The sequence below is a fragment of the Polypterus senegalus genome, chromosome 2 (assembly GCF_016835505.1).
Source record: "Polypterus senegalus isolate Bchr_013 chromosome 2, ASM1683550v1, whole genome shotgun sequence".
In the NCBI taxonomy this organism is placed as follows: domain Eukaryota; kingdom Metazoa; phylum Chordata; class Cladistia; order Polypteriformes; family Polypteridae; genus Polypterus; species Polypterus senegalus.
In genome coordinates this window covers 190876203-190901794 of record NC_053155.1, presented here as the reverse complement: position 1 = coordinate 190901794, position 25592 = coordinate 190876203, and the positions used below count along the sequence as shown (strand labels likewise).

General features: G+C 37.4%; 2 protein-coding genes across 8 annotated transcripts in view; one reads left to right on the top strand and one right to left on the bottom strand.

Moving 5' to 3' along the window:
* The window catches only part of srpx (sushi-repeat containing protein X-linked), a 94082-nt gene extending 85975 nt beyond the window's left edge, over positions 1 to 8107 (top strand). For both annotated transcript variants that reach the window (XM_039745079.1, XM_039745080.1), the window contains 3 exons: positions 4746 to 4879; positions 7044 to 7165; positions 7670 to 8107. In XM_039745079.1, the coding sequence (XP_039601013.1) occupies positions 4746 to 4879; positions 7044 to 7165; positions 7670 to 7850 (437 nt within the window). In that variant the 3' untranslated portion in view covers positions 7851 to 8107. The remainder of the gene's footprint in view (positions 1 to 4745; positions 4880 to 7043; positions 7166 to 7669) is intronic.
* A 3262-nt stretch (positions 8108 to 11369) lies between these two features.
* The window catches only part of sytl5 (synaptotagmin-like 5), a 356011-nt gene continuing 341788 nt past the window's right edge, over positions 11370 to 25592 (bottom strand). For all 6 annotated transcript variants that reach the window (XM_039745076.1, XM_039745077.1, XM_039745072.1 and 3 more), the window contains 4 exons: positions 24833 to 24941; positions 21415 to 21550; positions 13121 to 13329; positions 11370 to 11908 (listed from right to left, as the gene is read on the bottom strand). In XM_039745076.1, the coding sequence (XP_039601010.1) occupies positions 11766 to 11908; positions 13121 to 13329; positions 21415 to 21550; positions 24833 to 24941 (597 nt within the window). In that variant the 3' untranslated portion in view covers positions 11370 to 11765. The remainder of the gene's footprint in view (positions 11909 to 13120; positions 13330 to 21414; positions 21551 to 24832; positions 24942 to 25592) is intronic.

The window sequence follows — 25592 nt, the reverse complement described above, 5'->3', positions numbered from 1 at the left end:
GGGGTTTCAAGGGCTCTGAATTGACTATGCTAATGGGATGCAAGCAAAATGTAATGTGATGCTAAATAGTAATAGTTTCAGTGCATTGGCATGTGGGTTGTATGTTTTTGATTCTGTCAAGTATGTCCTCAAATAGTGGCACACATTAAGAAATTCACAAGTGGAAAATCATTGCTTTAAGCAGTGTCATCTATACAAATCTCAGTCATAAAAAAAACACACTGGTTACAAGTAAACACTGTGTGCTGTTCTCTCAAACAGTGTGTCTTCTGTTACCTTGTCTGATATGTCTAATCTCTTTTGCTTTCTCCACAACTTATTTATTACAACTTAAAAAAATATTCACTTTCTCCCATATCAGCGACTTTAGTTTTCAGCTTTTCATCAGAAATTGTTTGCTATTTTGCCTTTTTTCAGATGGTTCTTAGTTAGGCCATGTTTATCATTTCACTTGCTGTTATCATACAGAAACCATGTGAGAGGGAAAAATAAAATAATAGTAAAGCACTAGCTTTGTGAGAAACTTTGAAAGGTACAAGTGAAGAGAGAAATGATCTGTGTCCACTTAAGGCTTTTCTTAGCTAGGTATTATGGTCAAATTCTTGCCTTGATTTGCTTTGCAAACTTCACCAGTAGGAAATTAATGCTTCATGCTAAGTTATCTCTTGGCCTATACATGCAGCCATGTTTTTTAAGTTTGTAGCAGCCCTGCATAATTGATAATGATCTGGACACTGGGTCCCTTTTTCGAATGTTATGTTAGTACTGGTAATTATGCAGTTTTCTTTATATAAAGTAATGAGGAGATTGCATTTTTCAGCACGATAAGCCCCAAGTAGTGGCAAGAGGGATCTTGTTTAGAAGGTCATATTTCAATGGAAGTACTTTGTAATCTGTCTACTTAACCAGGATGTGGATGATAGTAGAGAAGGAGAGGGAGAGAAAGGTAGAGAAAAGGAGTTCAATAAGTACATTCAGAGTTGTAGATGTTATTTTCTGAAGTAAAAAGTTTCAGTGTCTTATTGATTTTCTAAAAAGAGAACAGTTGTTGTGATTTCAAAGGAACTTTCCGAAAGGGGTCTGAAAAGGCTAAAGTGCGACTATTAGTATTTGATAATTGCAGGCGCAATTTATAAGACTGGATTATGTCTGTGCCATACTTTAAGAAACATATACTATAGAACAGTTCTGTTTGTTCATTTAGTGTTTCATCTAAGGTCCAATTATTTGGGCAATCAATTACTTAGGAACAGCAGGTGTTTAATTTTAAAGAATTACTACTGGGATCCAGTCTGGATTGGCATCTCTTCATTGTGGAGTAAGAATGTTCATTAAGTACTTTTAAGGGCTGCTACAAGGAACTCTATTTTCATTTTACAGTTTTTCTCAATTGCTTTGGCGCATTTCTTGAACCATAATTTACGTTTGCCCAACAATATGTGCATTTCTCAGAACAATATGTGCAAACCGTAAAACACAGTGTATCACCTGCAAAAACAAGTAACTTGCTCAAAATGGTTAGTTTATGCCCCAAAAGCAAATATGTATGTCAATGAAACTGTCATTGCCATCAGAATGACAAATCCTTGCACCATTGCCTATGAACAAGATGGTCAAAATGCATGAACATGTTTTCAATATAATCGTTTGATCTCTATTGAAAACTTTGACAATGATTTTGGTAATACTTTCTAGAAATCCATAAGGCAACATATTTTCTATGTGGTATAACAATTTCTGTACTACAAAGTTTCAAATTACTGTGTTTACTGTTCAGGTATTGAATGCTAGAGACTGGATATACTGTAAGTAAGATTTTTGGAATATTGTTTGAAAATGCACAAGTGACTTAACATTTTTTCAGTGTCTTTAATTTTTATACTACAGTAAAAGATACAAGATGTAGTTTTGGTAAGTTACAAAGTGCAAACAGTACTGAGGGGATTGATTGCCAGAGACTGGATATGATATAGTATTGTACAGTATGATATGAGTATTTTGTATACTGTTCTTTACTGTATTGTACAGAAATTTATTAGAGTAACATAGTTGTAAAGAAAAGAATGCCTTTTACAGCAACAAAGTGCAAACGAACAGAGGAAACACTCCATAAAACGTAGTAGTGTGGGCATAGCCGTACATTTGTTACACATCCTTACGTTGTTGTCTGTCAGGCCACAGATTTTCATCCACATCACTGCAGATATTCTCTCTAGAAATACAGTATGGAAAGTACCTTCTTTAATGACGGATCCATCCTCTGCAGGAGTCCATATTTATCTGTTCACATGCTGCATTCATGACATCCAACAAGCTCAATTGGGTATGGGGCTGATGATCATAACCCTTCCACCTCCAAGCAGAAACAAATCCCTCAACTGAATTAAGGAAGGGTGAATAGGGTGGGAGAAATTCCACGATCATCTTGTCATGATTATTAAACCACTCTCTGATGGTGTGTGAGCGATGGAAACTCGCATCCCAAATGATCACATACTGTATTTTGGGAGATCACTCTGGATTAGACCCCTCTCGTTTTCAGGTGCAAGATCTCTGTACAAGGTGCCTATAAAGGTCAACAGATGTGTATGGTATGGGCCTACAAGGGGAATATGAGTACGCTCACCGTTGTCAGAGATGGTTGCACACATGGTGATATTCCCTTCCCGCTGGGCTGGAATATCAACAGTAGCTCTGTGACCAATGAGATTCCTTCCACTCCTTCTGCCTTTAGCCAGATTGAAGCCTGCCTCATCAACATATATGAAATTATGAAGTGGTTCCCTCCATATCCATTATATGCTATATACCAACAGAAGAAAAAACATAATTATAGTACATACTGTACTGTGAAATGTTATTTTGTTTACAGTATTTTGGACAACATATTTCATCAAATAGATGCAAACCTGTTCAGATTTTACTTACTTTATTGTACTATGCAGAAATATGACTAAAGTTCTACTGTTTACTGTAGATTACAGTATGCAAATAAATATTTTACCTGAACATATAGGTTAACGCAGCTCCTTTACTCAGTTATCATCTCTTTGAAATGGGACCCGGTACATTTGTTTCATGCTCATTTGGTGTCTTTTCAGCACTCGGTCAATTGTTGAGACACATAAAAATTCTCAAATACATTGTTGTCATCAATCATAGCTTTCTGCATCTCCTATAGTCGAATGTCATTATTTGCAACCACCATTGCACAAATGGCCTCCTCTTGCTGAATAGTAAAAAGATGCCTTCGACTACCCCTGTGAGGTAGTCTTGCAGTCCTTTATGGACAGTATTGTAAAATGGAGAAAATACATACAGTAAATATACTAGTGTTCAATATGGCATCAACTTGAAGCATTACAATATACATATTTATACATTATAGTACCCATCTGTTCTCCCGACGAAATGTTTGTATAACTGAGGATACAGTAGTTCGTCCAGTATTTGGCTGTACCCTTTGACCAGCCTCAGCCATTGTGAGACCATGATTGACAATGTGGTCCACAATGGTGGCCCTTATTTCATCAGGAACAGCCCTGGGTACTTGGCCTCCTCTTCCTCTACCTCTATTCTGTCTCCTTACTTTTCCACCCTGCATCCTAACTCGCCTTCTTCCAATCTGTTGTGCCTGTGTTTAATGTTTCATTAAATCTGTGTTATGCTTGGTGGTATATATACATACTGTATATGCTACAGTAAATTGAAGGTTTATGGAATTCACCTCTAAATAACTGCAGAGAATTGGTTGATTGTTGGTTCAGGTAATGCCTCATGATTTATAGGTTAAGAGTCACCTGAGACCAGTAACTCAATACTGTTATAAATTTCAGATTTACCAAATACATCAAAAAAATATGTTAGACAGATTATGATGACTAGTTCATCATTTTTGCACAATGAATAAAGCAATGAAATAATGAGTAGATGTTTTGAGTGGAAGGACTAATTACAGAGAGCGAGCATAACACATTTTGACTGAGATGACAATAGAAAATGAGAACATAAAAAACAGCAGACAATTGTACACAATCAGTTGCATGGATGTACAAAGCATTTGCTATTGTTTCAAAACAATAAGAATTTGCTGTTATGATGTGCACAACTAATAAGCAGATATGGAGTTTGAACAAGTAGTTTTGAAAATTTCAATTCTGATCTGAGAAATGCACCAAAGCGATTGAGAAAAACTGTAAGAGTAAAACAGGTTGGCAGATTGATTGCCCTTTTCTTTAGATGTGTGTTGTACAGCATACATCATGACATTTGGTTTAAGGGGTTTTTCTGCCTTGTTACCATTGCTACTTGAGTTAAGTCATTACAGATGACAATGGCCCATTAGAGAATAAATGTCTGTGGTTGGTACAGTGACCTTGAACCAGGAGACCACATTGGGACCCTTAACCACTTAAATGCTGTTTCATCAGTGGAGATTTACAGGGCTTGGTGTGAAGCCACTAACTTGTGGTACAACAGCATTGCAGTCATGCCAGTGAAAAACTGTAATAGCCAACTGAGCTATAGTAAATTATATTTAACTGACTGAGGTCTGTATCTACTTAACTCTTCACAGAAAGCACTGTATGGCTTTTATGAATTTCAACCTCAGATGGTGAACTGACTTGTGGCAGGGAACTATGTAAACCCTTCACGTGTTTATTTATTTTTTTTAGATCTTTGTGCATTATTTATTACATTTGTTTATAGTGCTCATTTCAAAGCCCCTGTCTTCCCTATCCCAGCTATGAATATTAATGTGGGTGTCCGAACTGCTGCTGCTTTGTTGGACCAGTTTTATGAGAAGAGGCGTTTGCTGATTGTCTCTGCCCCGACTGCTGCCAATCATTATTATAGATTCCAAATGGAAAGCCTCCAGGTACACACATTTTTTTCAATTCACTGATATGTCTATATTTTTGTGTGTTTGTTTTTATTTTATTTACTAATTTGCCAGCTTTTACTTCCTTAATATTGTCAGTTATTGCTGTGTGAAATTAAAGTCATCATTTAGTTTGTGATATTGCATTCAGGTTGATGAATGCTTGGTCTGGTCATCACAATGGTAAGACTGGCATTTGTTTTATGTTTTCTTTTCATCCTTTGAGTATTTGTTTTCACTTATACTCATTGTTAATTAAATCATCATGTATTCTACAGATTTAAGAAAATTCTCTTTGGTCACACCATCTATTAGCCATCTTTTGACAGTCTGTACATATTTTATTATGTTTATAACATTAACAGTAATAAATTGTTAATGGCATATTCCCAAACAATGGTAATATAACATCTATTCCAACAGCTCCAAAGATACCATCTGACTGAATATAAAGTTTGCCAGAAAGAACACTCAACTGATACAGCTAGCAAGCATTCAAGCAGTGATGCTGTACATAGACAGTAGTTTTTTGTGTCAATATTTACAGCTATGAACTCTTATAACAGAGACTCCAAAAGGCATCAGGATATCATGAATGCAATCACCCACTTTATATCAAAAGACATGATTTCAGTGAGTGTTGTCTTAAAAGAACACGTCGGGAAACTTGATTCTTGACTTGAGGTATCAACTTTCTGGCCAAACAAGTTTTTCTTACACTGTGCTGCCCGAGCATCATGGTAAATATCGAGGGAAGTTGAAAGGTGCTTTGAAAGATATAAGATACTTTGCCAGTACCATAGACTTACAGCTGAATTGGACATCAAAGCCCTATGTAACTCTTACTATGCACTACATTGATGGAGAACGGATTGATAGAAACTCCAACAGTAATGTGAATGTTTTGCTGAATGCAGTAAAGATTATGGTGATCATATTTTTGGCCATATTGACCTGCTCTAGTCAATCAACATTTACAAGATAGGGTATAAAAGAATACATTTTTTACAGGCAGAAGGCTTTGACTCTTGCTGATCTTCCAAAAACTTTTTTTTGGCCAAGTCGTCCAGTGAACACTTGTGTTTGATTTGTAGAATGGAATGTATAAAACAACATCTTGAAATGATGGCAAACTGGCTGTACACCGCAGCAGTTTAGTCACTTAAGGAGTTAAGTGATGCCCTGGACCAGAGTTACTAATTGGACTTCAAGGAATCTGCATTTGTAAAATGTCAAGGGTCTGGCTGAAAAGCAGTAGGTTCAGCAGTCACAGTTCAAAGTGGGAAAACCAGGAGCATCGCTTAGTACTGGTGTCTGACTGTCCAGTTAGGAAATTCCAGTGCTGTCACAGTCTGTATGGAGTTTTACATTGTGATGTAAATGAAACATGGCTTTTTATCTGCTGCTTCAGTTTTCTTCCCAAAACCCATAGATGTACAGCTCAGTTTAATCAGTTACTTTAAATCTGTGCCATACGAGTTATCATAAGCTGAGGTAAACTAACACTTTCTACAGTTATGCATTGAATTTTTGTCCGGTACCTAATAATGCTGAAATAAGCTGAAACCACCCTATAACAGGAGTACTGTACTTGGGTTTGAAAATAAATTGGTGGATGGATTAATATATAGTTGGATGATGTGATTGTTTAGATATATAGCTGGTTTCTATTGGGTCTAATACCCATAATTGTTTCTGACTTCCTTTTCTTGTATTATATTAACCTCAATGTTAAATTAAACATTAAAATGCACATCTTTCACCCAAAGGATTTTATTTTTTGTTTATTGGAAAAGAAGGTGACATCACTGTAATGCATCATATAAAGCACCTTTCATTTTGAAATGCTTTGTGTGGTTGCCTTTGGTTCCTCGGCATACCATGGATATAATTGGATGGATAGTTCTGATCTGTGAGTAATGCAACAAACAAGGTCCCCCTTGTATCCTAAATTGTTAGCTGCTTTACTGAACATATATAACATGCTAATATCATATTTAAATATTAAGGCTATCAGGATATACCAATCACCTACAGCTCAGCCTAGTATCTTGACATGTTACTGAAACCAAGCCAGCAACTGAACACTGAATATTCCTGGCTGTGACAGCAAAACATATATGAACGTGGCCATTTTTAATTCTTTTTTTGTTTTTCCCAGCAAGCACAGTGTGGCCTGGACCTGAGGCATGTAACTGTCATTGAACTTGTGGGTGTTTATCCAGCTCAACTTGGGAGAATAAGACACAAACTCATTCCACCTGGCCTGGCCCTACAGATAAGGTGTGTGCAAAGTCTGAATCACGGCATTTTAAGATTGAAAGGGCCGAATGATTTGACATTATCTCCAAGAGTAAAACCTCCGAGAAATTAATTGTATGGAGTTTGATCAAATGCATTTATAATTATTTGCTGTCAAACGTGTCATGAAGGCATCACAGTAAAAACATCTGGTCCCCGTTTCTCCAGAATTGTCCTGAAATATACATTGAAAAAAACTCTTCTATATGTGTATGTATGTGTGTATATGGTTGGGGAGTGAAGCGATATACTGTATATGCATATATACCATATACGCCTTACAGTATGTATGTATATATGTGTGTATTGGTGTATTTATGGAAATTGTACAGCACTTTGGTTGACTTCTGTTGTTTTAAATGTGCTCTATAAATAAAATTGACTTGACTTAGTACATTTAACCTATAATAACTATGTACATAAGTGAACTTTGAGATTTTAGTAGATTATTCACTTTACTTTATTTCCTTTTTTTTTTTTTTTAAGGTTGCTGTTGCAGATTTCACACACCAAATACAACATGGTGCTTCTTGATAAAACTGGCACAGATAAGGAGCGCTATGCTTTCCCGGTCACGGCTGCTGAACTCTTTACATTCATTGACACTTTCCCCCTGAGAAGGGAAGAAATGAAATTGCAGGAAGAGGCTGGGCAAAAATGCAGTTAATTATTTTTTATTTTTTGTCATTGGAAGGTTTACCATTTTAATTAAGAGCTCCATTCAAAACGAGTGCAAAGGAAAAGCATGGCTCTTTAGGTGTCACAGAGGTGTACATAAATATCTAAGGTCATTTTTATGCATGATGGAGTAACTAACTGTGTTTTTTCAAATGTATATTTCTTTCTCTTGACTTTTCTGGGAGTTGAATCTGTTTTCATTTTTTTTTTTACCAACAGAATGTATTATACTTTTTAAAAAAAAAATAAATTGTCTATACAGACTAATATATTTTTTCTTTTATTTTAATATTCTTGGTTTTTCAGTTACATATCTCACATATTATAGCCATTTCTTTACAATTAATTTTTAAATTCTGCAGCATTTTGTAATGGTTATATAAAGATTTATGGTGGTGTTACAGCATATATCAAAAGATTAAAGGGCCCTTTTGAAATCGCCTGCCACTGGAAAACGGGCAAGAATGGTGATGCTGAGAATGAATCGCCTTTATTTATGTAAGAAGATGCAGTTCAAGATCAAAGCAAGGTAAGAAATTTTCCTAATTTACCTTCCAAGTGATGAGCCTTGCAGTGTAACAGAATGTAGTCAGCAAACAGTATGAAGTAACAGTATTCTGGTATTTTAAGCAAAGCTTGTATCAAAGAAGAAATTAATCCTCAAATGTTTGAAGCAGCTCTTTAAAAAAGAAAAAAAATGCCTGTGACACAAAAAAAGTGTAGCATATAGAAGCACCCGGCATCAGGTTAGGTTGGTCGGCTAACACACTCCTGTTGAGGATGGCTAGGCAGTGGACTGGTTTAAGGCGAAGTTCACATCATAACTCAAAACTGTCTTGATTGTTGTGGTGGGCCCCAGCAGAAGCCACTCTGATGTCAACATTTAACACTCGTGTCAGATAACCGAGACAGAGTCGCCCTGTAGTTGTAGCTGTTGGCTAGGTTAGGAGCAAATCACTGTTCATGGGAGAGGGTTAAGCTGATGTCATGTTATGTGACTTCTAGTCATAGGGTTTTTTACATTTGCCAAACATACTTGCAAATCTCATAGCTGCCCATGTCACATTTGACAATTTTTTTTTTATTTTCATTTTTTTTCTTAAAGAGCACTGTGGCGCCCCTTTTTGTTTTGTTTTTAGTTAAGCCACTGTCTTGACTCTTTTTTTCCATTCCATCATGGTGCGTAAAATGTGAAATATTAGACAGATGAGCTTCTCTTCTGTTTGTCCGTGTTTCTTGATCCTTATTGCTGCCTTCTGTGTATTGTAGTTCTGATAGAGCATTCAATGGTTGTTTGCTCTCATGCACACAGAGCCCACCCCTAGGAAATATAAAATGTGTTTTAGAAGAGAACCCATCAGTCATACCCATCTGAAAGAAATACTCCTTCAGCTTAGTAGGTGATGTATGCAGGTAAGGGTCTCGTGTTTAAAACCTGGTCAATGCTAAAAATCGGCATGACTACACCAGGCAAGCTGGTGATCCCTACTGGACACCAAATGTGAAGACTTAAACCTCATTGTGGTACACTATAGGTGGAATTTCTATTGATTTAACTGTTGGCTTATAGTCTTATCAGTAAGACTGTGATTTAATACCCTTGCTTTTTTCTGTGAAGTGGTATTGAGACAAAGAAGCGTGTAGCATAAAACTGTCCTGAGTTTATAGATGCTTTCAATTTACCGTCTTAGCTTTAAAGGCCTTTCTATTGTGTGTTTTTTATTTCAAACATTTGGCATGAGTGTGCGAGAGAGAAATATTTAGCATTGTATTGTGGTGAGGCTGCATTGTTTGTTATTTAAGCAAAAGCTTTTTACCTGACACAGTTGCCTCTGGTCTTATTACACAGTAATACACAGATCTGCATCAGCGAGCTTTACTTTGGATGACTGTTGACTTGGCTGGATTGAATTCTGATTTAACTTGGTATGTATTAACAATTTTAATGATACCAAGCCTTCAAAGAGATGTCTGACACAGCCTTGGTTGGCATTGTCTTCATGCAGAAGAACTTGGATTGCAGTGGACAGCTCCGTGTTATCTTTGATTTGGTCCTCCTCGTATACCTTCGGATGGCAGACTCTTTACCATGTACTCCGTTACCTAACTTAATGTGCCATATCACAATCTTTCATGTTGTGAAGTCTAGCAAGACTTCTGTTTTAAAGAAAAGATGCTACTTTACCCCTGTTCGGTTCATAGTGCCTGCACAAAACCAGAGCTGATCTTACAGCTACTGTCGTGATCACAGAATGTGAGGGAGGAATACTTAATCTGATGGAAGGTGTAGCGCCTGCTGATGGGATGAGAGTTTATTTCATATACGGTGCTTTTGACATTAAACCCTGAGTGTGTCTATCACAGTAGGCAAGATATACTTTGTGTTACCAGGTTCAAAATCTATAATTTCCAGAAATGTCTCGCTATAGAAAAGTCTGCTAAAATGTCAGCACATCTGGTTGAACCGCAGATGAAACTTGGAAGGACAGCTGAGTGTTGGCTTCCAGGTGTTGGAGTATAATGAAAAAGCTGCAAGTTCAGCAGCCCTACTAAAACAGACGCTGTATCTTTCTTAAACCTATTCATTTAGCACAGGAGGAGTTGAGTGCTACTGAACGCTACTTGGCCACTAGAAATGTATTTAAAAGACATATATTAAATGAAAAAAAAAAACCAAAAACATCAGGGGAAGAGCTGTGGAACAGAAGGAACAGGAATTCATTATTGAATCCTTTTTTCAGTTAAGATACTGAGCAAAGGAATAACTACATCAGCATGGACTACCATTAACAATTATTTCAGCGTTCAAGTTCCATTCTTCTGCATTTATATGTTCTTAAGTACTTTTTAAGGATGAGATATGTACTGCCACCTTTATCGTTATTTTTTGGCACCCCTGTCAAATCTCATCTTATTAGTCTGTATCTAATCAGCCTGCTTGTTGCTCTATAACTTAAAGGTTATGATAGTTAATTTGTCTTAATATAAACTAACACAGTGTTTCTCAACCACTGGTTCGGCCCAATTTGGGTCACAGGTTGCTATTGCTGGGTCATAAGTGGCCATCGCTGGGCTATGAGTTGACATCTTTAGGTTGCAAGCACATGAAGAAGAAGAAGAAAAAAAAAAGTATTTCAGCAACTGACCTGCTCACTCAACAACCCCAACACCACCTGCCAAGCACTTTTCGATTTCTTATTTGCCCTTTTTAATCATTTTTGTTTCACCAAGGAGATCATCAACAAACATTAATAGGCAAAACTAGGTCCTGAGGCAGTAAAGGTTTAGAAACACTGAACTAGTAAATGGATGGATGTTGACTGAGTTTTCGGAAAAGAATTTTGGGAGGCCATTGTGGCAGCACTGAGCACAATGCAGGAATCAGTCTTCCACTTGCCCGTTCCTCCAGAGATTTCCAAGAAGAGTGTGTATCAGGTTAGCTGTTAGGAGTATCAAGCTCTGGTTACAGCCTGAAATAAAAGGGTTTGGAAGCATAATGAACAATATATATGATCAGCTGTACAAAATTTTATTGTGATGCTTAGGTTTAGAGGAGTATATTTGTACAAATTAATCTCTGATTATCATATACCATACCTGTTGTTTACAAGGAAAAAACATTTTTAGTACTAATGCCAGTGGACAGACAGCATTTGTATAAAGGCAGTGAAGATGAAGCACTTCTGTACAAATCCCAACCTTCCGATAATGTAAACATGAACTGTGCTATTGGCAAAGGTTTTGTTTTAATACAAGTAGATTAACAAGGTTAAAACAACACACAATATTTCTTACAATATATTATATAGAATTTATGCATTATTTATTAGGAGCAGTTTTCTTAAACCTAGAGTCCCTTATAGATGATATTAAGAGCACAGACAGCAGGTCTGCTTTTCACTTCTCAAAGTTTCCTCTTGCCCATGCTTGCTCGTAACATCAAAGTTCCCTCCACCGAAACCTCTGGGTTTTCAATCATGCGCTGCCAGAGGAGCAACTCTTCTCCATCCGAGTCCATCCAGTCGACTTCATTTCCATAGCTTAAACCTGAAGAATGAAGGAAAACCACATTTTCTACAGTTTCAAAATACAAAGACTAGAGAGAGAAAAATTTCTCACATGAAAGCAATGGGAAGTCAAAGAAAATGACACCTTTTATTAGCTAACTCAGCCGATTACAATGTGCAAGCTTTTTAGGCAACTAAGGCCCTTTCATCAAGCAGGGAAAGATGTATGTTAGCATAGAAAAAGCTTAGTCCTGTTGCTAAGTTTCATGCATTTTATTTATATTCACTGTGTTTTAATCGATTTAAAAATATAAAACAAGTCTCATCACACAAATAACAGGTTAAAGATAGCATTTCCCAAATCAGCCTGGCTCATAAACTGTTGACATGACTGTCTGACACCTTATATTCCAAATCGTAACCTCAGATCCTCAAATGAGTGTCTCCTTAGAATTCCAAGAACAAAACTTAAAAGAAGTGGTGAGGCGGCCTTCTGCTGTTATGCACCTAAAATCTGGAATAGCCTGCCAATAGGAATTCGCCAGGCTGATACAGTAGAGCACTTTAAAACACTGCTGAAAACACATTACTTTAACATGGCCTTTTTATAACTTCATTTTAATCGTAATTTAACTTAATCCTGATACTCTGTATGTTCAATTCATCATAACAACTATTCATGGTGGCTCTAAAATCGGTACTGACCCCTACTCTCTTTTTCTGTTTCTTTTTCCAGTTTCTTTGTGGTGGTGGCCTGCGCCACCTCCACCTACTCAAAGCTTCATGATGCTCCAACAATGATGGACGGATTAAAAGGAAGAAGTCTACGTGACCATCATCATCATCAAGCCCTTCCGTGAGAACCCTAAATCCAAAGAGGACTGTTTCATTTATGTTAGGTAGAATGCCCAGAGGGGACTGGGCGGTATCATGGTCTGGAATCCCTACAGATTTTATTTTTCTCCAGCCGCCTGGAGTTTTTTTGTTTTTCTGTCCCCCCTGGCCATTGAACCTTACTCTTATTCGATGTTAATGTTGATTTATTTTTTATAATTATGTCTTTCATTTTTCTATTCTTTAATATGTAAAGCACTTTGAGCTACTGTTTGTATGAAAATGTGCTATATAAATAAATGTTGTTGTTGTTGATGTAGAATATTACAGCAAACCGCACAATAGTGTGATCTGTGCAACATTATTTAGTGCTAACCTCTACACCTGAAAGAAATTGCTACTACTGCAGCATACTGACCTGTGCCCGTGCCAAGCCGGACTCCTCCGAGGAATACGTTACTAGACAGTGACTCCTTGTCCCAAACAGTGAGCTCCAGGCACACGTTTTGAAGGTCATTAGGTTGTAGCCCACTGTAGGTGAACGTGTGGTTCCACTGAGGATTGACACTCTTTTTGATCACTGGAGTCTTGTGCTTGGATGATTTATTGTTGTCGGGTAGAAGGTACCTGGTTTTCAAAGGCATGGAAACACAAATTAATGGACAAATAAACCAAATAAAAATAATTGTCTGTCTCTTTGGCACAGTAGGTATGTACAGAACATTTATGCACATTTAGAAATTGATAATAATTAATCAAGGCTATGATCTAAAGAGAAATGAAACCAAGCATGAAGATTCCTGACTGGTTAACTTGATATGTACATTTTTGTTACTATGAGTGTTTTAAAGTTAAAATGCTTTTCAGTTATAATTGTTGCATTTACATGCACATACATAATCCGGTTAAGGTGAATAATCAGGTTAGGCAAAAACTTCATATGTGCAAATAATCTTCTGGAGTTGTTCTTCGGCAAAATGTTCCAACTTCAGTAAGACTGCAAAAATTAGTTAAATGTCATCATCGGCCACTGTGAATCCAACAATAAGCATGATCATCATCTTCTTTTGGCTGCTCCCGTTAAAGGTTGCCACAGCAGATCAAAAATAAGTATGATGCCTATGATAATTTCCCTTCTTTTACAAATATTTTTAGTCAAAATTATGCTTTATTTATAGATTTCTGTAAGCCAGTTGCACGCAGCAAACTTTTGTGTTTGGCTGTGAGAGTGAGACTCGGTATGTGTGCTTCTTCTCTTACAGCCAATGCTGCTGAAATACAGTAATCCCTCGCTATATCGCGCTTCGACTTTCGCGGTTTCACTCTATCGCGGATTTTAAATGTAAGCACATCTAAATATATATCACAGATTTTTCGCTGGTTCGCGGATTTCTGCAGACAATGGGTCTTTTAATTTATGCTACACGCTTCCTCAGTTTGTTTGCCCTGTTGATTTCATACAAGGGACACTATTGGCAGATGGCTTAGACCCAATCAGAGCATGTATTACATATTAACTAAAACTCCTCAATGCTATAAGATATGCATCCCGCGCGGAGCTTGATTGTTTGCTTGTCTCTGCCTCTATCTCACCCTCTCTGACATTCTCTGCGCCTGACGGAGGGGCTGTTTGCACAGAGGCTGTTTGCTTAAAAGATACTGACGCTCCTCTAAAAAAATGCCGCTTTATTGCGGTGCTCGGCATACTTAAAAGCACAAAAGCACACTTATTGATTTTTTGATTGTTGCTTTAATCTCGCTCTCTCTCTGACGCTCTCTGCCTGACGGAGGAGATGTGAGCAGAGGGGCTGTTTGCACAGAGGCTGTTTGCTTAGAAGATACTGACGCTCTTTATTGCGGTGCTTTGGAATACTTAAAAGCACACGTATTGATTTTTTGATTGTTTGCTTTTCTTTGCGAGCTCTCTCTCTCTCTCTCTCTGAAATTCTCTGCTCCTGAGGAGAAGAAGATCTAATTGCATTCTTTTAATTGTGAGAAAGAACTGTCATCTCTGTCTTGTCATGGAGCACAGTTTAAACTTTTGACTAAAGGGTGTTATTTCATGTCTAGAGGGCTCTAATAATGTTAACAGTGTGGGAGAGTTTATAAGGGCTTAAAATATATAAAAATAACTACACAAACATATGGTTTCTACTTCGCGGATTTTCGTCTATCGCTGGGGGTTCTGGAACGCAACCCCCGCGATCGAGGAGGGATTACTGTAATAATAATGCAGAGTTGTTACTTTTAATATGTTACCTTACTGCTCTTGAGATTGTGTTGCCGAGCTTACCAGTATACATGCATTTAGCTCATCAACATAAATATAATTTCTGAAATATTATGATAGATTATTTCAGACAGGAGAATGAAAGACACAAACGCTCTAACATTTGCCTCTGAAAATGTTCTTTCTGGACTCGAACACCCATAGCTGCTGAAAAGCATTTGTGAAGCAAACACCTGTGCAGGCTGACAGAGTGCAACAGACATGTGCTGAATACAAAATCCTTAACACTAACCCAATTAACACTAGAATTACCAAAGCCTACCAAAAAACTCATAATCACGGCCCACCTTAAATCTGTTCACACCTCTCCATCAGCATCTTTTGTTTTGTAAATGTGTCGATCAACACAAGCAGGAAGCAGCCTGTTATCCCATCTCCCCACCGCTGCAGGAAGGGCAAAAAGCTCTCTCAGCTCAAGCCTTGTTTATCAGGGAGTGAAGTACCAGGGGCTGTATAGTGTAAATAATATATCGTTATTTGGAACACATGCTTTTCATGTGCGTTCCATGTCTACAAAGTTCTATGTAAGTGTAGGACAAGGGTGCCCAATACGTCAATCTCGATCGACTGCAAAGGTAGTGCAGGTAGATTGCGTTGCATTCAAAAAAAATTTTTTCAACATTAGTCTATCATGTATCCTCCGTATGGCATTTGCCACTTGATTGACATACAGGGCGGCCAGTCTGAGATCTCTTTTCTTCAAACACACTGGTCATCCTGCACTCACGATCAAACGCACAATCTACTGCAAAACTCCGGCTATCTAAGTGATCTAGTTAGCCTTCCAATTTATATCGATTAAAGAAGGGAAATAAAAAAAAAATGTTTGAGGAGGGTATGGGCTGAATGTGGAACTGTAAGAGGATTTTTTTTCTCACAGTGTCACAATCAAAGTGCTTTTGTCTGACGTCCGAGGTTCGATCCCAGATGAGGGGTGCAGTGGAGTGTGTACGCCTGATGAGCCCAAAATAGGGCGAAACACGTGCAGCGTACTCTTTGCATTATTTGGCAGTTAACTATGTAACATTCTATGATCTGCTTCTTGCAACTGAGAGGGCACCCGTGGCAGATGTTTGCCGATTTGCAGACCAACCACAAGCGTTACCTGGTGTAATGTAGGTAGATCATTTCGACCTGGTCATTTTAAAAGTAGTTTGCAAGCCGAAGAAGTGTGGGCACCCCTGGTGTAGGATGACAGGAAATGCAAGAAATGTTGAACATATACCTAAAAGACAAACTTACTAATAAAACATGAAAAAAATAACAAACTTTTGACATGAAGTGTATAATGTGTGAAGACTGAAAACCAAATATCAAATAAGCACTTTCACAAAAGGTACAAATATAACAGAACTAGTGCACTTTTAGTCAAGACTATAACCGAAGAAAAAAAGAAATCGGGTTAGTGTACTTCGTTGACATGACTGTTTTGGTAGTACACTGGTAAGAACTGCTGACTCATAATCAAGAGGCTGCCGGTTCGAGAGTTGACGTGTCCCAAAATAAACGTTTTGAGTAGTGAGCTGCTGTTATTGTTACTGTTACACAACAAAAACATACATTTGATTTAAGTTTGTAACAGCTGGTGTAAATTTATGGTATTTATTTATTTAATTTATTTAAGGTTAGCTTTTTTTTTTATTTTTTAGTTTTATTCTCAGTCGCGTTCACACTCCCCCTTATCTGACACTGCTGTTTTCATATAAAATGACGTACTCTGACAGAGGTGAGCTCAGATGAGAATGAGAGTTCTACATCGGGCAAAGAGAACAGAAGCCCTCCCTGCAAGAAAATTCTACTCGCATATAAGAGCAATACAGCTGCACTAGGCATTGAGGCAAAAGATGGCACCGTTTGGATGCAGCGAGAGGTTGGGCATCATCCTGCCAATCAGTCTGCCCCACACCTGTCCTTCAAAGAAACAGCATGGGTTACAGACCTCGCCAAGGTACAGTGCAAAGTTCTGTTTGTGATTATGTTTTGTGATGGTCTTTATATAAAAACATATGTTACTTATATAAATGTCAGATCGAATGTTATTTAACTTGATTTATTTATGTATCTTTCTACAGCGTAAAGTCACAAGTAGCCTGCAGAGCTTCCTGTGTTTGATCGACACGGGCGTGCTCACAAATTACACTTGTACTGAAGTGACTTTAGCAGCAGGTGGAAGCTCCTGTCACACCCTACGCAACTGACCTTATTCAGGAAAAGTCGCCCCACGGGAGAAAGACTTTCCGAGACCAAAGTCAGAAAGCTTATGAAGCCCTTTCTGGACAAAGGCAGAACCATAACAACAGTTGCATAGGGTGCGACTTTATGGTGCCAAGCAGAGTTGTGATGGGTTGCAGCAAAAGCGAAAACACTGTGAAGAAGCTGTCTGTTGTTACGGTCCTGCCTTTGTCCAGTCTAATAGCGGTCATGGAACATCGTATCTTTGATCGTCGGTACAACAAATAGTTCTGAGCATGCATCAGCCACAGAGCTGCTCTTGTGAAAAGAGAGGAAAAAGACAAGTTCGCTGTACCATGTGAACATCACTGAGAGAATAAAACTTAATAATAAAAAAAAAGTGGGTGTTAAAAATATACATTTGATTTGTATCTGTATTATGTTATAGTAATAATAATAATAGCAGCTCACTACTCAAAATGTGGAGCACCCGGTCTCGAACCTGGGATCTTTGGGTTATAAGGCAGCGGTTCTTAACCCTTGCACCATTCAAGAATACATAAAAACTCTCTGTCGATTGACATTTCAGCTTGGGTTTGGAACTCATTGACAGCAACATATAAATTAAACCTTTTTTTTCTTTGGTTATATTCTTGAATAAAAGCACACGTTTATTTGATGGTTGGACTAAAGTCTTCACACATTATACACTTCACGTCGTTATTAGTATAACATGGAAAAACTGTCTGCTTTAGGTATGTGTTCAGCATTTCTTGCCTTGTATTTCCTAACATCCTACACATATCCAGATCTTTGTAGACATGGAAAACACATGAAATGCATGCATTCCAAATGACAATATACTGTGTTATTTACCTTATACAACTCCAGGAACCTCACACACAGATAAGGAGCCTTGGCTTGAGCTGGGAGAACTGAGCACCGTCAAGGGGTGGGGGACGGGACAGCAGGCTGCTTGTGCCGATCGATGCATTTACAAAACAAAAGATGCTGATGGAGAGGTGCGAAGGAATTTAAGGTTTTGTTGTGGGCTTCACCGAATCATTAAGTAAATAAATAAATAATCTAGTAAAAGTCCATGTGATTGTGGAAGTTAAAAATAGTCCAAATAAATATACCATAAAAGAAAGGTTAAAATTCCATAGCAGGAAACATTTCTAAAAAATCTCAGTCCATCTGTTCAAAACAGATGTCCCCACTGCTTCTACTGCATGGGGATTTGTAGAAAAGGTGACTCCCAACTGACAGGCACAGCCCTTCTTTTTCCAAAACTCTGATCCCTGCTGTCCATGGCTCCCAGCAGGATGACCACTCAGAGTGTAAGAGCCAATCTTAGAAAATTAATGTTAAATTCACATAAATCTAAAACCTGCAGCCACTGTGGACCTCCAGGACTGGAGTTGAGTCCCCTTTGCTTATACCATTCTTAAAACAGAGCAGGCTTTCTCACCAAAAATTACTAAGAAGTAAATTTGACAAACAAGATGTGAATATTCAGTCCATCAAATGCATCCAGTTAGTTTACACTTGTTCATTTATGTCATCAGGATACTTTCTGAAAATTGACAGTATTTATAAATTTTCTTTTTTGTCTTTACTGTAAAACTATTGTTTATCTACTAAGGTGTTCAAAGGCCACCATTAAAGTCAGTCTGATCTCTGTTTTCCCTTTTATCACAACCGTACGCAACTTCAGACTGTTGGGTATCTGAATATTCACTGTTGTATTTTGATTCGTGAATATTGTCCCTTGTCATATGGTTTTCACTGCTTTGAACTATCTGTGATTCTAAGTTGACACTAGTACTTAGGTAGACCAGGACACTCAGCATGATGGGAAATAACGCTACACGAGTTTATATATACCTTTAGGGCCATTTCTTATGCTATTCTTTTTTTGATTTATTATGTTAGGTCAAAGTATTTTCCTGCAGAAAGCCACATATTGAGGGGGATGTATAATAAGCTAGCATCATAAGGTGTCTTTTGCCATCTTCAGTTCACTCAGATTTCTTGTTTCAACACACTGCCAACAGTAAGTGCATTTCTGAATGTTCAACTTACTTCTAACACTTCCTTTTATGTTATTTCAAGTTTTGCAAGTTTTTGTCAAAACCAAGACTTTCCTTGGCTATTTCATTAAAAAAAAATGTAATTTCTGTAATTATGTATACTTGGCTAATTATAAGCTATTCTTGATGGTATTTCAGGTGTAAGATATTTCCTGAAAAAAATAATTTATGACCATCAGTGTATGTTCAGTAAAACCTTGATTATCCATCACTCGATTAACAATAGGTCTCTGTAAGCGTACGCCAGCACCTACTGATTACTGTACTACTACTGCTGTGCGGTACGCTGCAAGCTGTGCACATTGGAACAACTCTCCTTTGTGTCTCTTAATGCTCCCATGTAGCGTTCTTCCCCAGCACCACATGTCAGGCTTTATTTTGAAATCACTGTTAGTTACGTACCTTCAGTTTTAATAGCATTTCACAGCCTTTCTCTTTTCTTATAATCAATATACTATACATTGTTATAGCATGCAGTGTTGTAATTGTCACAAAAAAATGAAATTATTAAACGTTTACAAAATGGCAAAAGTGCTGCAAGTACCGCTTCAATTTACCGAGTAGAAAGAACAGTGAATGATATAAACCATGACGCCAACAAAAGTTAAAACTGTGTTGAAAATGGAAACCACTGACAGTAACGTTATTCTGTATTAATGTTAAAGTTCTCCTGTATTGTAATATTCTTTTTAAAATCAGTTATATTATGTTTTGTTAATATATTGTGACGTACAGGGAGTTCGTGACTTGCTATTGGTGTGTAATGAATGCTGTAAGTGATGGGAATAGGTGAAGGGCTTTTGTTCTAGAAGGGGCTGTTGGGAGATGAGAAAAAGGAAGGAGCGGCAGAAGAAGTTTTGAGTGGAGAGTCAGGAGGCAATTAGCAGGATTGTTTGTGTTATAGAGAAAATAGGAACGTGAGTGGCAGAAGATAAACTGATTGGTATGGAAAGCTTTCTTTTGTTGTTTTGGGGCTTTGCTCTGTAATCCAGATAACGGAATATAAGACAGCACCGTTTGTTGCAGAACGAAGACTCCAAGTAAATTGTAGAAAACTCCAACACATCTGAGTTGTGTTTCCTTATTATGCTGGTTGTTACAATATTATATGAATTAATTTTGCTAATACTATATTTATTTCATTTTAAAAATAAATGACTATTCGCTAATCTACAGTGTTTCATTTTTAAACTAGCTGTTCTGTTATCCGTCACAGCCTCCGTCCCTACTCCTAACGGGTTTTTACTGTACTTGAATACTGGTGACATATGTCCATCAGTTTTCTCTCTGAAGTCCAATTCGGGTCACCTAAATGTTGCTGTATAGCTCCCTAACAGTCATATCACTTAATGCTTCCTGTAGTTCCCTTTAAAATTTCCTTCTAATATGCAATTCATGAGGCTTTCTATTCTTAGCACAAACATTCACTTATCCATCCGTATTTTATATCTGCTTTTCCAATTACGAACCCCAGTATGATTTGCATGTTTGTAGTGATGGTTCACTTGTACAAAGTTCCCCTATTCAAACTGCTTGTGACTGACACTGTCATGGCAATAAAGTAATTACCTTACAAGGCACTTTTTTGGTTTCATAGTCTTACCTCTGCAGTGGGTTGGCACCCTGCCTGGCATTGGATTACTGCCTTGTGCCCTGTGTTGGCTGGGATTGGCTCCAGCAGACCCCTGTGACCCTGTGTTCGGATTCAGCGGGTTGGAAAATGGATGGATGGATAGTCTTACCTCTTGATTCCCAATAATATATTTCACTTTAAGCATCAATCCTTCTTCATAATTTATGTTTCTAATACAGATAACGGTATACACCCATGTCATTGTTTTAATGATGATATTTTTCAGCTCCTATTTAAATTGCTTAATTTACTTAATCACCACTCTGCTCTTGTTCATTGAGATTCTGGTTGTAGTCTCATCTTTATTACTTCACGGGTTAGGAATGAAGTAAAGTAAAACTTAGAAATAAAATGGCTTTATCTTCTCAACCTTTATTTCTGTCGTTTGTGCCCTTAGCTCAATTATTGTTTTTCCTGTCTGCAAACATTTAAAAGTTCTGTCATCTTTTTGTTGAGTTTTATGTCTAAAAATTAGCAATAGAAACACAGGCATGACTAATAAAGTGATCAGACATGTCCATTACCCTTTCACAAATGAGTCTGATGTTCCGCCTGACTTCACCGCTGTTAAGTTCTTGGCTTCTTTTATCACTACTTCCACTAGGCCACCTTTGAGAAGCGGAGAGTTTCCCTTCTTTCTTCGTATGAAGCTCTTTTTCGCTAATAAGAAATGAGGAGCAAAAATCAAACACCTTTAATCCAACACTAAAGTATTTACAAGACATATTACAGTATTAAAATGAATGTGTAGGAGCTTAAAACAAACTGTAATGAGACATATCACTTTTTACATTTAATTCAAATTTTATAGGAAGCAAGTAGGTCCTATGAAATTATTAACTAAAAGCAGTGTCCATCCATTCACGCATCCATTGCTAAACTCCGTTAATCCAGTTTGGAGTCATAGGATGTTTTAAAAGAAATGGACATCGTATACAAAAGTTTGAAAATGTTATAAACATTCTATGTTTCATGACAGATCTATAGGTGAAGTAATACATTGTCAAGTATGCCTCACTGTAAGCAGGCTGAGACACTGGGTGATGGGAGCAACTTTGTCAGATGGCCACTCTTCTTAAGAGCCACAAGACATTCATGAAACCAACCCATCCCAAAATATGATATCATAGATGTGGCTGAAATTACCAGTCTTAACTCGGCATATCACAACGTCTGGGTGAGAGAGGACCACTATCTCTTAAAGGACACCATTTACTGACTATAATAAAAAGAAGACTGACATACCCAGTTGTTTGGTGATCTTGTTATACTTGCTATACAGTACATACCAGCAGTAAGACAGATCTGATACTTTATTATAATGACTCATGTGAAGACAAATTTACTATATGAACTAACAGACATCTTTCCTATATTAAACCATTTTGGATGACAAACATAAATGGGAACACAAAAACATATACACATGGACTGAACTAGCTCAGAGTTCAAATTTACAGAAGACACTTGCAAAACTCACAAAAAAAATGCAGCAAAGTGTTTGATCAGCCTTCAGTGCCAGAGGTGCTGATGCCAGTTGCTGTGACACCACAGACTAAACAACCACAGACATGCTGATGAAACCTGCCACCCTTTGACTCAATATGATAACTGCTTCCTTTTAAAGTGAGGTAAAGCCCTGAGGTGACAGGTCCCTGTACCTGTGTGGGACACGGGGGCTGTAACAGGCATTGTATGACAAAGCTAATCCAGAAAGCCTGTTCTTCCATTACAAGGCTGCGAGAGACCTTGTAGCATAACAAGTACTTTGTATAGTTGGATAGAATCATTATAAAAGACAGCTGTTCAATAAACATGTAACAGTCCGCCAACATGGATTTCACTACCAGAAAGCAGCAAAACATTTAGTAACTGTAGCACATGATATCATTTAGTTAGGTTTTCACAAAGCTTTAAATAAAAGTCAGTACCTCACAAGAAACTCGTCTTCTAGATAGTAATGGCCGGGGTTCTACACGTGCTGTGTAGATGGTTATAGATGTCCACTGCTGATCCCACAGAGTTCTCCCTGAGGAGGCCAGTGCTCAGTAATATTTAAACACCCGATTTACAACCAGCTATTTTGAAATAAACACACTGGCGCTTATAATAGTTGACATTGTCACATATCTTATATCCAAATGTAACTGTTATCATTTTCCTAAGGAAAGATCCTTCCCAGAATGTGGTTATAATTTGGACTTATATTTTTTTATATATTGTTTGCTCTGTTTGTTTCCACTTCTGTTTATAGTTAATGTTGCTTTTTGTATTATGTTTGTAATTAATGCATAGCATAATGGGCTCACAAGTGAAAATGCATTTAATAAGAATACGCTGAAATTGATGTGGGTAAATTAGCAGACAACAATGAATTAAGTGGACTTAAAGATATTCCAGAATCAACAGAATACTGAATGACTTGAAAAAGACTGAAGTTTTGTTCAAAAATGGTTAATGTCACAAATAACCTAAATGCTGTAAATGTTTTACTTCATGTGTGTAAATACACAGACCACAATTAGGTGTACACAGCTAAACGTTCACCTTATGAGAATTCCTTGGAAGCCTATTGGATCTGTCATTGCCAACAACTAGAAAGAAGCATTTAAGAAATCTAAGAGGACGCCTGATGGAGAAGTGGTGTGCATTGGGACTGATTCAACAGGGCCTTTTCACTTTCAAGTAAACTTTAACTGATGGTAAGAATGTGGGACAATTGCAGAATGACAAATTGCCTAAAATGCTCAAGAAAACTCCAGTGAAACTTTTACTGCTCTGAATATGAACAAAAAACATTACATTATAAAAATGATTTCTTGTTCATGTGTTAGAAAATATTTACATTATAATTGGATTTTTTAAGTGTTATTTCTGAGCACCAGATGGTCAAAGCATATAAAGAACATGGAGACAGCAACTGAGTAAAAGGCAATCAAAGCCAGCCAGTATCACCCTGCAAAAAGCCAGGAAAGTCAGACATTTGCAGCTCTAGTGATCGCTGTTTTTTTTCCTGAGTAGAGACAAAGGTTTAATGGGCACAAGTCAGTTATTTCTCGCTCTTTAAATGCTCCTGGCCAAACTGTATTGTGTTTTAGAGGGAAGCAAGATGTGCTCCCCGCTAGTACTAAACTAGGACCAGTAATGAGAGAGAACTGTGATGAATTAGTGTAACCCAATATACAACAGTGTGAGTTCATAGCTGTTAAAGACTTTCTCAGTACTTCATTGACAGAACAGTGAACTATGGCAGATTGCCGTATTGAACATCAGGAGCATATGAGAGCAGTCAGAGATCACAGTGGGAAGCAGCAGTGGGATTAAGAAACAGTTCTGCACACAGCTGTAGTAGGTAGCATAAGACAATAGAGGTCGCAGTAAGGCTAAAAAAATGCACTTTTGACACCACATTTGCAATAAAGTGTGCAGTCTGAGTTCCACTTTACAAGAACAACATACAGTAACAGTATTAAAGAACGATGAACTGCTGTAAAAAGACGCCTCAACTGAAAAATAGGAAACAACATAGTTATACTATATCTTTTAATTCATTTTGTGAACTGTCAAATAGTTGATTATAGAGTTTTCATTGTAACACACAGTTCACACTGTGTTTCGTAAATAGAACAGGATGCTTTCTTCTTTGTCCTGTTTTATCATGGCCGTGCCCTACTTTATGATCCATATTAATGAGTTATGTTGGGATGAATGGGCTGTTCTGGTCAAAACATTTTGCTACATTTTTTTTGGTGCATTAGACAGTAGAGTAATGAGTAGATACTGAGGACACTCATTTATTTGTTTTTGAATAGTCCAAATGGAAACGGAAAATACATCTTCTGTTCTACAGCAACTGATCGTCTGTTCAGGTTTACAGCATAATCATTTCCAGAGCATTCATATCATGTATATAAAAATCTTATACCAGAAGTAAGTACTTACTGGGAAGTTGCTCTAGTGACAGTGTTAAATTTTTCTCAGGTGGAACGTACCGCAAAGCCACTGACAGCTCTCCTTTATACTGCAGACAGGCATCTGTCAATGCATCCGCCTAAGATGCAAGTGAGACAAAGAGACATCAGCAACTTTTAGCACTTTTATGCCATTGTTCTCATAGGTGTTCCTTTGCTTTTTTCCCCACCAACTGTATATATATATATATATATATATATATATATATATAATAAAAAGCATATATTTATACACTTTGTAAACCAGATCATAAGATTAAAGACTTGTGAGGAAAAAAATTAGTGATGCTCAAAACGGTCAGCTGATTTTCACCCCAAATGACTTGATAAGTGATTAGTAAATTAGCCACTTAAAAACAAAAAGCTTTTTTCAGAACCTGCTTGTTTAAGGTTTACTGTAATGCAGTTGTAGTACCCCTTTACTCAAGATATTATGGTAGATAAATCACGCGCGTCATTTTGCTGCTGAACGTCCTGTAAACACTGAGATGGCAGTCAGACTTTTGGAGAGAGTGAAGGTAGGAATATTGGCTTTAATATTAAAGTAAGTGGAGTAAGAAAATGAGAAAAGGCAATCTGAGGAGTTACGCGCAGGGAGAGGTCAGAAGAGTGTAAGAAAAGCACATCTAGAGCACAAGTTTTAAAGAGAGTGAGTTCAGATCTTTTGATTTTCTCTAGCAATTAAAAGGACACTCCTTGTCTGAGTGTGAATAGTTATTTTAGCACAGCAG